This window comes from Juglans regia, chromosome 4, assembly GCF_001411555.2.
Source record: "Juglans regia cultivar Chandler chromosome 4, Walnut 2.0, whole genome shotgun sequence".
Taxonomy (NCBI): Eukaryota; Viridiplantae; Streptophyta; class Magnoliopsida; order Fagales; family Juglandaceae; genus Juglans; species Juglans regia.
Window position 1 is genome coordinate 31,278,693 of NC_049904.1, and position 12,701 is coordinate 31,291,393.

Consider the following 12,701-nt stretch of genomic DNA (forward strand, 5'->3'; position numbering starts at 1 on the left):
ACTGCCTTTAATGGGGTGTGGCGTCTGAGGTGGCATCATTAATGCGGTGTGGCTTCTGGAGCGATGTCTCGACGGTTGGTGATTGGCGCGATCACTTCTTGTCCCCATTGTTAGAGAATGAAGGGTTGTCTGTGCTTTCCGTTTGCTTGCCAGTGTGGATCCTTTAATGCTGGTCATCACAGGTGAGTGTCAGAGTTGACGCGTCTCGTCTGTCCCATTCCACTTGTTTCCCGCTCGAAGCATTTCCTTTCTGTTAACAAAGTTTGTGGGCAAACCCTTTTGATGATTCTTGGGTTGTGGGGGAGGGGGATGTTCCAGTTTGAAAGGGGCCTTAGTATCTAGCCCAGGCCCAACTTACTGGGCAGGGGGGGAGGAGAATATCCCTTCTAACTATGATTACATTTATTGAATGATTATTTATTTTGTGGTTGTAAGACTTTAAATTTAGGTTTATGAATTATGTCTAAATTAAAAATTATCGACTCATTTTTCAAAAGAAAAGAAGTTGTCATTCCAGAGTATTCTTTTAAAACTCTTAGTTGAACCTGATGAAAATCCTCTTAACTCTTCAATGGTGGAGTCCTAAGAGATTCATTTTGGATCTTCAATGCTCGATTCTAAAGAGGTTGATATATATTCTTTACAACGGTTTACATCCTTATATTTGGGACTATCCGATTAATCAACATGATGAAAAATGACTTATTAGAAAATGGGTACATATCAAATATGACTCTTGAAACACATTTTCTAGTTCAGAAAAACATCCTCATCGCTTTCAAGCTTCTTGTTTCATATAATTTGCATATTGGCACGAGTATTCTCCATCAAATGATTTTGCATATCATTTATCATATTATCTTTTTACATTGCAAGCATTTTGACATCCTGGATGAGATGTATTTAGTATTATGGGACTTTGAAGTTGGAAAAAAAAAATCAATGATGCAAAACATTGTGCATTTCTGAATCATATTGAGTAAAAACATCTATTGATATTATTTGATGACTCGCATTTTAAGGATGTGCTTAAACAGTTAAACTCTTGGCTTTATAAAATGATAAACTTGTAAAACTTATTTTGGAAAATACTCTTAGATCTTTAAAGTATATTTTACCCAAAATTTAAAAAAAGAATTTGGAAGTTCTTGCAAAGATTGTGCGAAATAAAATTTGTGAATATATTGGGAATTCTAAATTTTACATTATTGTTGATGAGACACGAGATGAGTCTAAGAGAGAGCAAATAGCTATAATTTTGAGATTTGTTGATAATTATTGTTTTATACAAGAACCTTTTTTTGATCTTGTACATGTTAAAAATATATCGGTATTGACTCTAAAGAATGAGATGTTGACACTTGACATTTGTTGACTTTTTTGGAAATACATCTCATCTTAAAATTTTCATCTCAACTTATTTGAAAATACATCTCATCTCAATTCTATTTTACAAATATACATACATCAAGAAATCAAGAAAGTTACGAATCTTGAAATTTGCTTCTTCTACTTTGCCTTCTCTGTTTTTCTTCTCTGTTTTACAGTACTCTTATAGTAATGATGTTGCATGAAAAGAAAAACAAATGAGAATGGTGCAAATAAGTTAATTCGATCTCATATTTTATTGACCAACAAATCCATAAATTAGGACTTCGCTATAAATGCGAGTTTTGAAGCAGTCCAACAGATGAAGTACTATATATAGTGAGCCCTCTGTCGTGGCTGAAAGCCACCACACTTATTGACATGGGAAACGGATTCATAATTCCTCTGAAACAAAATGGTTTAGCCATTTGATTTTTACATATTCCCCACTCTTCCAATCCTCAGATAAATTGGAAACTTCACAACCTTCTGGTCTTGTCCATCTTCAGTCCAAGCACGCGTAAACTCCTCAATCACATCATCGCTCAAAAGCTCCACACCCTTCTCCCTCGCTATTTGATACGCAGACCAGGATCTTAAGTATGTAAAATAGTTATCTAAATCCATCAATCTCTCGATTACAAACTGATCAAATGGCCCCGTGTCATCATCTCCATCCACAGGCTCGAATGGAAAATCAATGGTCTTGTACTTCTCATCCACCAATATACGTGGTGGCTCCCAATAAGGGCCTGCAGTGATGGTATAATATGGTTGGAAGACTGCATCAACTAAGTCATTGACTTCTGGAGTGGTGTAGCACCATGCAGCTATGACACCATGAGGTTTTTTGAGTACCCATTTCACTTGTTGGTAGAAAATGGGGAGATCAAACCAGTGGATGGCCTGTGCAATAGTCACAAGATCGATGCTTGATTGAGATGCAATATCGCGTTCAAGCTCGGCTGCAGACATGGTTTGAGGGGTCTGTTGGTATCTTATATTGGGTAGCCTTGGTCCGAATGCCAACTGTTTTGGGCTTGTGTCTGTGGCTATGACATTCTTGAAGATCCCAGCTAGCTGGAAAACAAAGAGATGTGGTTGCATGAGATCAAAAGTCTCCTAAATTCAAATTATTAAAATGGAATTCAATGTCTCTAGTTGTTAGCTTCTGCCTTTCTCTTAAATGACTATTTTTACATTTACTAATCAGTTACTCGGAAAACTTAATTCGAAATAATAATCTAATTTTTATTCTGACATGATCATACAAAGGATCATCATGACAACTTTCTCAGGGCAACAAGATGTTGCAACTTCTAGAGGGAGGAAAGGGAAAAGGCCGCAAACTTACATGTCGAGCAGCCTGGCCGCTCCCGGTGCCCACGTCCCATGCCTGGTCTTGACACGGTGTCTTGGAAGCAATGAATTCAAACAATTCTGAAGGGTAGCTAGGCCGACCCTCCGCATACTGTGCCGCCTGTTTAATGAACAACTCTGCCATCTGTGTCTCTGTGTTTATGTTTCTCCAAGCGTTCAGGTCAGATATATTCAACCCTAGCTATCTTTATATATATATGGGGAGCAGGGCTATCTGTGGTGGGGAAGCATCGATCGTGATAGTTTCGTTTACGGCAATTATGCAGACATTATTGACCAAAAATTTCACGAGCCGAGGCTAATTATTCTAAGAAATGCTATTTACGTCTTTGTGCACAGATATATAAAGTATCCGTAATCCTTTTGAAAATCAAAAATAAAATTATCGTGAAAAAATTAATTTTTTTTTTTTTATATAAAGCTTGTTCTACTTTTAGACTACACGAAATTTCTACAGTCCGCTACTCGAACTTTAATGAAAGATTAGAAAAAAATTAAGTTGAATAAAAATTTTAGATTTTATTCCATCGAGATCACTAGTAACAAAATCCAATCTACTGGGGAGTGAGGAACTGTTTTCGGATTTAAATATTTGAAGAGACGGATCTAATTTCTCTGTTCGTAGTCTGTTCTCGATAATTACTGCAGAATACGCAGACGCATATATATATATATATATATATATATATGGCTGATAAAGAAAGAGGCCTCAGACGTTGAAGTTTTACCACTTCGACTTGATCTTTGATATATAACTACTTAAATATATAAAAGCTTGGTGCGAGAAAACATTATTTTATATTAAAAAAAAAAAAACCATTGTCGAAACCATTGTCATGGAGCGGATTTGGACCGCTGAAGGGTGGGTTTGACTTGGCTTGTGGAGACAGAAGATGCAGCATGCATGTCAGATGGCAGTAAGCGGCTTTTCTTCTGCTTCTTTTTGGTTGGCTCTGAGCTCTGAACGATGTGTGGGGGTGAGACCGATCGACGACTCCATTATTTGGACTTGCAACTTGGAAGTCATTCACTTCGATTTGTAAACTCACTCACGTGTCTGATTTATCATTTACTAATTATTAATGATAAGTTGATAATAGATTAAATATAGATGAGATATATGATAAAGAAGTGGACGTGTATGGTGTGGGATGCACTCATCTTAAGTCAATTATTGATCAGATCTATACTATTTTTTCCAACTTCTTATAAAAGAAAAAAATAAACTCAATTCACAAAATATTATTATTTATAACTCAACTTAACTTATCTAAACATTTTTTAATATTTAAAATTTAAAATAGCATTAAATATATTAATATTACATTTTCAAATTACTTTTTAAATATAAATTACCAAATTTGTTGGACATTTGGTGATTTATATTTAGTCCAATCTCACATGAAACAAAAAAGATAAAAATAAAATTAGATATACGATGATGACACATTTAATCTACCGCTAAAGACGAATAGTAGAAGAATTTAGGTGATTTTGGTCTTTGTTAATTGGAGGGCAGCCTACAAGGTTTGGCTTTCTTTCTTTCTTTCTTTCTTTCATATATTTTGTGATTTTTTTTCCTTCTTTCATATATATATAAAATGAGTTCAATTGTTATGGTTCTCAGTAATTAAGTAGCAGAAATGTAAAGAAGAGAACGATTGTAAGGAAAATGGGTTGTAATCTTATTAATTCACTGAGCTCATACATTGATCATAAGCTCCGGGAATTAATTCGAGGCAATTCCCAAACCTCCAAAGGAAAGTTCTAGAGACAACAAATCAGAATGAATTCTCTCCTCTCGTCCTCCTCTATTTATACGAGTACAAATAAGTAAGAACTCTTCTAACAGCAAAACGCAAGGCTTTAATAAAAATAAAACAACACTACATCGCATCGAACGGCATTGTATGTTTGAAGGACTTCCAAATCAAAACGGCACCGCATCAGGTTCATAACATCAATCTTATCTACTTTTTTTTTAACAGGAAAATATACATTATTTTATTTATAAAAAAAATATTCATCCCTTGTATTTTTGTATTAGTTATACAAATAGAAAACTTCATAAATTTATTTATGATATTAAGTCCTAATATATCTTGTCTTGCTACCTCTAGTACTTGGTTTAATTGGCTATTATTAAGGACGTATTTCGGTATGCCTAGGCTGAGTTCCTACGACCAAGGTTGGGATGTTTCTACATCTGATCATAAAGACAAAGATGTGCTTAGTGGTGTTCTGGGAAGCATCCGATACCAAAGTTAATAGTTTTTTTGAGAGAATTAATGGAGAATCGTAGAGTTTAGAGAGATTCATTTATACTCGAATATGACTTTTTATACAAGGTTTCGGGGACATTCTCGTTTATTGTGTCAGGGGTTTGTGTCACGCCCACAGTTGCCTTAGTCACTGCCTTTAATGGGGTGTGGCGTCTGAGGTGGCATCATTAATACGGCGTGGCTTCTCAGGTAGTATCTCGACGTTTAGTGATCGGCACGGTCACTTATTGTTCCCATCGTTAGAGAATGGAGGGTTGCCCGTACTTTCCGTTTGCTTGCCAGCGTAGATCTTTTAATGCTGGTTATCACAGGTGAATGTCAAAGTCGACATGTCCCGTCTTTCCCATTCCCCTTGTTTCCCGCGCAAAGCATTCACTTTTTGCTAACACAGTTTGTGGGCCAAACCCTTTCGATGATTCTTGGTCTGCCGGCAGGGATCTATTGAATGATTATTTATTTTGTGGTTATAATTTGACTTTAAATTTAGGTTTATGAACTATGTCCAAATTAAAAACTATCGATTCTTTTTTCAAAAGAAAAGAAGTTGTCATTCCAGGGTATTTTTTTAAAACTCTAAGTTGAACCCGATGAAAAACCTCTTAACTCTTCAATGGTGGAGTCCTAAGAGATTCATTTTACATTTTGAACGCTTGATTCTAAAGATGTTGATATATCTTCTGTACAACGGGATCCAGGATTACGTCCTCCTATTTGGGACTATCCAATCAATCAACGTGATGAAAAAGCAACTTATTTGAAAATGCGTCCATATCAAATATGACTATTGAAATACACATTTTATAGTCCAGAAAAGCATTCTTATCGCTTTCAAGCTTCTTGGTTCATATAATTTGCATCTTGGCTTGAGTATTCTCCATCAAATGATTTTGCATATTATTTACCATATTATCTATTTACAATGAAAACACTTTGACATCTGAATGAGATGTATTTACTATTATGGGATTTAGAAGTTGGAAAAAAAATCAATGATGCAAAAAATTGTGCATTTTTAATCATATTGAGTAAAAACATCTATTGATATTGTTGATGACTTGTATTTCAAGGATGTGCCAATAGAGGTCATGATGAGACATACCCTTGATTAAAAAAATTGAGGTAATTTTCTTGAGATGCTTAAACTCTTGGTTTCATATAATAATAAAGTTGTAAAACTTATTTTGGAAAATGCTCCGAAATCATCAAAGTATATTTCATCCAAAATTCAAAAAGAAATTTTGGAAGTTCTTGCAAAGATTGTGTGAAATAAAATTTGTGAATATATATATATATATATATATATTGGGAATTCTAATTTTTTCATTATTGTTGATTAGGCGCAAAATGAGTCTAGGAGGGAGCAAATTGCTATAATTTTGAGATTTGTTGATAATTATGGTTTTATACATGACGTTTTTTTGATCATATACATGTTAAAGATACATCGGTATTGAATATAACGAATAAGATATTTACAGTTATTTCTCATCATTGTCTTGATATTCAAAATATTCGTGTTACAGTTCTTTCTCTTCATTGTCTTGATATTCAAAATATTCGTGGATAAGGATATGATTGTGCAAGCAATATACGTGGTGAATGGAAATGATTTGTACAATAATATGCGCAAATATATCTGAAACGTACCGGCCGGCTTGACGGAGGATGATCTATGATGGATAGAATCATAATTAAAAGGTGTTAATTAAGCAAATGAGTTCAAAACAAAACTACTTTCCGTATTAATGAAGTACTATATATTTCTCGTGCATCACATATATAGTTCTTGATCGTTTCAAGCAAGACTCCTCGTGTAACATGTTTTTAGAAAAAAACAGAACATGTACCAAGCTTGCTTGCCGCATAAAGACAGATGCACGGAGGAGTAGGGTCACCCGATCGATAGCTTATTGGAAGGGTTTTAAACTTTTCAAGTACAATTTCTAATTTGTATTACAGCCCATGCAGCTTCATAAACTGGTAGTGTAAAATTACAAGTTACTGCTTCACAAAAGCGAGTTCGATTTGATTCCTATTCGTCGTGGTATTATGAATAAAGTTCTGAAATACAAAATTCCTCAGGCTAAAGTTTCCAAGCTTGCCTAGCTAGTACGTAATACCAATGTACTATATATGGAGTATACTACAAGGAAGTTAGATTTTTTAAAGTCTGAATAATAAAGTTTGGAGCGAGAGACATGATATAGAAACATAAAGTAAAGTGAGTCTTACAGCACACACTTGCCTCATAAATTTATTAGGACATTTGTGGATGTCGGGGTTCACTTATCTGTTCAGGGGTCCTATTACAAGAACGTTAATGTTTAAGTTTTCATAACACTACTGAACTTGTTTTGGCGCTTACAATCTTGCGATGGCCGGAACAGAGCATGTCATATCCATGGAGGAGTCACTCTCCAGGAAGGTTGGTTTTGTCAGAAAAGAAGCTGTTGAAACAAGCAGACCGGGGCAGCGCATGATTCAAATCGAAGAGGAAGCGAGTTCCACATCCAAGATTAGGAAAGCAAATCTTGAGAAACTAAAGGAAGCAGGGACCAAGATTACGCGAAATCCAGATGATCCGAACACTACGCCAAAAATACAAGAGGTTCCGGCCTTGCTGCGTGGACACCAAAATTTCAAAAAGTACTTTGAGCCAAGGGTGGTATCACTCGGTCCTATCCATCATGGGAAGAAGGAATACCAGGCAGCAGAGGACTTCAAGCTTGGAATGACATGCAAATTCGTGGAGGACAGTGGCAAGTCGGCTGAAGTTTTGCACTGGAAAATTGCGAGGAATATCAAGCAACTGAAGCTGCTCTTCAATGACAAGGTGGCCGAGAAGTATGATGATGAGACCCTCGCCTGGATGCTGTTTGTGGATGGGTGTGCAGTGTTGCAATCCATACACTGTGTAGTTAACCAAGAATTGATCAAAAAGTTGAAGATAAAAAACGACCAGGTGGCCTTTGCGCAACAGGATTTGTTCTTGTTGGAGAACCAACTTCCTTATAAACTCCTCTCGGATTTAATGGATTCCAGCGCAAAGAAAAAAGATTTGGAGAATTCGATCCAAACTTTCGTGCGTCGAATGGCGCATGATAGGGTAAAAGACGTTGGTAAAGCTGGAGAAACCAATGTAACGCCGATCCATCTTCTCGATCTCCTCCGGACAAGACTCGTAGGCAAAAGTACTACGGCGGCCAAAAGAGGCGGCGAACAGGACCCCCAGTCGTATCGCAACGTGCAGGAACTCAGAGCAGCAGGAATATATGTGAAGCCAGCTCAAACTAGTTTGTTGACAAGGATAAGTTTCGAATATGGATTCCTCAACTTCTTCCCGGGATTCCTCCGGCTGCCTCTAATAACAGTTGATGACTCAACGGGGCCCAAGTTTTTCAACTTGATAGCCTACGAGATGTGTTCAGATTTTGACAATGACTGCGGGATCACCTCATACATAGCCTTCCTGGATTCACTCATCGATAATCCTGGGGACGTGAAGTTGCTAAGGAATGCGGGCATACTCCACAACCTGCTCGGCAGCGATGAAGAAGTGGCTGAACTCTTCAACGAGATAGGCACCGACTTGGTGCCCGACTCCGCAGCATATGGCGATGTCAAAAAGGAGATTCAGAGTTACTACCGCAATCAGTGGATGACCTGGTTTGCTCAAGTCATACACGAACATTTCAGCAGCCCCTGGACGATCGTGGCTTTTATTGGTGTAATATTAGGACTTGGTCTATCTGCCGTACAAGCTTTCTACGCAATCAAAGGTGATGAAAGTTAGAAGAAGTAGGGTATGAATAAAAGGTTCTGCATGCTCGACAATATATATAGTACTCATGATGAACTCGCATGCATTCATTGGTCCTGATCATCAGCTCATTTCATTTTACTTGTAATTTTTACTTTTGAAATCTCTAACTTTGGTATCATGTGATCAAGTCAGTCTTAAATAATTGGGAGTGGACCGATTAGATTTAATAGTGTGTGTTTAATAATCTTATAAATTTGATGAAATGTTTGTGAGATATTATGAAAGCTGGGCCTGTGCCACGGTGCATGCATGCTAGCCTTTACAGGGAATATTGTAAATAAAGTTGAAAATATGATAATTAATGTTTTAATCGCTATATCTCCTACCTTTTATTCTGTTAATTTATTCTTGTTTATTTATTTAGAGATGTTGTACGTAAAACTATTTTTATAATTTAATATTACTATTTATTTTTGTAATTTAATCGTGTAACCATACATAGATATATACATACCTGATCTCTAGTCTCTCTCTCTCTCTCTCTCCAGTGTATATACCAATGTTGCTATATATATATATATATCAGTTCTTCTGCTTGCAACCGCCGTTGCGGAATCGGTGCGGAACTGGCTGACGTGGCACTGCTACGTCAGCTGATAATTTAATTAAAAAAAAAAAAAATTCAAACCGAGTGAGTCAAATATGCGGGAGAAATGGAGGGAAAGAAAAAACAAAAAGTGACCATCCGATTCGTTTTCTCTGAACCAAGAGTTTGTGGTCGCCGCCGTGGACCAAACCGATCTCGCCCCCTTCGCCTTCTTCACGGCTCCATCGGCTTCTTTATGGCTCTGAAAGCACACTGGTCACTAAGTGAGGAGGTGAGCAAAGGTTCATTTCTCCGACTTGGATTTTCTGTTTTGCACTGCATTGTTTGTTTCCGAAATCACACTGTGCGTCAAAGAATGTTATTAATGTTTGTTGAAGCTTGACACACTCCTTTTGTATCTGTTTTATAAGTTTAATGCAATCTCGATGACCCAAAAAATAAATACCCGAGCTCTTGCATTTTACCTGTTTGATAAGATGCATGAAAGAAATACTAGCAATCAACACTGGAGCAGAACGTATAATGAAGTTTGAACTGGAATGAAAAACCATCTTAGGAAGATTTGTGGTACCCTTCATTCTATTCCTCTAGTCTCGCATGTTTTCAGTGCAAAAAATTGATTAATCATCTTTATTTTGGCTAAATCATATTTTGTGTTGTAGAGAGAGAGAGAGAGAGAGAGAGAGAGAGACCTCCTTAACAACTCAAATCATTGATTAGTTGGAAAATCAACGACAATAATCTCACACAAACATGTGCAGATTGAAACACATGACAAAACCTTAATTTGGAAGTCCTTGAGAGAAAAGTTTCGAATATGAATTATAACATGAGATTGAGAAAGAGAGAGGAGTACGTAGTTAAAGAAAAATGCAAGCAGAGAAAGGAAGTGATGAAAAGTATAAGCAGAAATCTTAGGATTTACAGTCCATGATATACTGACAGAGAATGGGAGAAGTGGTAGAGCAAGGGAGTGGTGTCAACTTGCTTGCTTGTAGTCCAGACTGACTGACTGACAGACAACACATGAGAAAGAAATTAAGGGGAAATAGCAAAGCATAGCAAGCAATCTTAGTTGGGAAGAAGCAAAAGAGAACAACAACATACAAACACTGGAAAGGGCCAAAGAATAGGCGCCTTATCCTATTCTTAGTGAAAGATAGTAAAAGGTTGCAGCTGATAGCCTAATAATATAGAATGGTCGTGGAATGGTCCCCCCACCTCTCTCTCTCTCTCTCTCTCTCTCTTCTCGTTCATATATATCAATTCAGTCAAAACTGACCCACCATGAGAAAAATATAATTGTTCTACAAATAATTCTACGTACTCGCAAGTCTTCTGAAAGCTGTAATATCATAGCCTTGAACCTCTTCTGCCTGCTAATCATGATAATAAAATGAACATTAGAAGGTCCATGAAATGTGATACCATGTGTCCAAAAAAAAGGTGAAGTCACAGGTAAGTGCACTTGGCCTTTAATTCAAGCCGTGCATTTATCGGTTTCTTGCTATTAATTGGATAGTTTATTTTTGCCAAACTAATGGGTGGATACATAAATGAACAGAGTCAGTGTCCAAAAATTTATAATGGTGCATTTGGCCCCCCATTTGGCAACCATATTTCCATCGCCACACGCTCATGAATGAATAAATATTAAACATTTATTTGAAATGAGATCCATTGTACCAGTTCATAGATTTTAATGTAGTTGGAGTTATACAATATTGCTATTGATATTAGATTTTTGTCTCCCTCTCAGCATGGAAAAAGGAAAAGAACATCCATCTACCTTAAGACCATCTAGCTCAAATCCCCCATCCGCTGTATGTTATTATATTTGCAATATATCAATAACATTAGATTCTAGATTAATTGATATTTATTTTCCCATCAATAATTTATACAATAACATTTCATGACATACCATCAACTTCTCCATACATCCCAATGCACGGTTACAATGCAGGACCCCCATCCGCGGTATGTTATTAGATTTGCAATATATCAATGATATTATATTCGAGATTAGTTGATATTTAATTTCTCAACACATCAATAATTTATCCAATAAAACATTTCAGGACATACCATCAACTTCTCCAAACATCCCAATGTACGGTTACTATGGACCAATGCATGCGTGGTCACCGGGTTTTCTCCCATTTCCCGCCGTCAACTAATATCCAAGCAATGTACATGTGGTGAAAATCATGTTTTCCGTTTAGTTATAATAAGTTAGTTTTTTTGAAGAGTTGAATTGCAGTTGGTTTTTTTGAAGAGTTTAATTGGAATTTTTGTTTTTTTGACAAAATACTAGTTACCCATTTCAACATGGCATGAAAGGCCAGTTTTCTCTCAGTAATACCTCCATTACAAGCAGATTTATTGGTTTGGAGGATAATAGACCCTCAGTTGGGCAAACTGAATCGCCAGCTACATCTTCTGGAGTTGAAGAAATTCATCCTGATAGCCCAGATGCAGAAGAAATCGAGTGTGGTAGTGCCGGAACATCAGAGAAAGTGCAAATGGATGGTGATGATGATCCAGTTTCGGGGATGAAGTTTAATTCCTTAGAAGATTTAATAAGTTACTATAAGGAATATGGTAAGAAACGTGGGTTTGAGGTGATGACAAAAAGGAGTGAGAGGGGAGATGATCAGACTGTTAGATATGTCACCCTTGCCTGTGCCCGTGGAGGGAAGGCCTGGAATAGGACTATAAATGTCGCCAACCCACGTCCGACAGGAAAGACGGAATGTAAGGCAAAAATTAATGCCTTAAAAGTTGCTGATGGAAAGTTTCGACTGACTACAATTCACAATATCCACAACCACGGTTTCAATCCAAAGAAATCTCGCTTCTTTCGATGTAATAGAGAAGTGAGTGGATCTGTTAAAAGGGTCCTAGATACGAATGATTTGGCCGGCATCAAGATGAATAAGAGTTTCGGGATTCTTGTTGTTGGTGCGGGAGGTTTTGAGAACCTCCCGTTTTTGGAAAAGGATTGTCGTAACTATATCGACAAGGCATGACATCTACGATTGGGCGCAGGTCGTGCTGGAGCACTTCAAGATTACTTTTTACGGATACAGTTTAAAAATCTGGGGTTCTTTGCACTAATGGACTTAGATGATGAAGGGAGGTTAAAAAATATATTCTGGGCAGACCCACGTAGCAAACAACTTGATGATCCCTTCTATTAGTCTAACCATGAAGGTAAAAATTGGTAAGCAAACTGATGTCTTAAGAATGCCACGTGGTCTTAAGAATGCAAACCAGATAAAACAGTGGAAACAAAAGC

The 12,701-nt window shown here is 36.8% G+C and overlaps 3 protein-coding genes across 3 annotated transcripts; 2 read left to right on the forward strand and 1 right to left on the reverse strand.

Moving 5' to 3' along the window:
* Positions 1-1,602: 1,602 nt before the first annotated feature.
* On the reverse strand, positions 1,603-2,981 carry LOC108980530 (putative methyltransferase DDB_G0268948). Its single transcript, XM_018951471.2, has 2 exons — positions 2,723-2,981; positions 1,603-2,448 (listed from the first exon to the last, which is right to left on the reverse strand). Exons 1-2 carry the CDS (start codon positions 2,870-2,872, stop codon positions 1,804-1,806), a joined length of 795 nt encoding a protein of 264 aa, XP_018807016.2. The 5' UTR covers positions 2,873-2,981; the 3' UTR covers positions 1,603-1,803.
* A 4,423-nt stretch (positions 2,982-7,404) lies between these two features.
* LOC108980531 (UPF0481 protein At3g47200-like) lies at positions 7,405-8,823 on the forward strand. The gene has a single exon (XM_018951472.2). The coding sequence runs from the start codon at positions 7,405-7,407 to the stop codon at positions 8,821-8,823; it is 1,419 nt and encodes a 472-aa protein (XP_018807017.2).
* A 2,508-nt stretch (positions 8,824-11,331) lies between these two features.
* On the forward strand, positions 11,332-12,432 carry LOC108999337. The gene is made up of 2 exons (XM_018976223.2): positions 11,332-11,380; positions 11,482-12,432. The coding sequence occupies exon 2, from the start codon at positions 11,737-11,739 to the stop codon at positions 12,430-12,432; it is 696 nt and encodes a 231-aa protein (XP_018831768.1). The 5' UTR covers positions 11,332-11,380; positions 11,482-11,736.
* Positions 12,433-12,701: the final 269 nt, after the last annotated feature.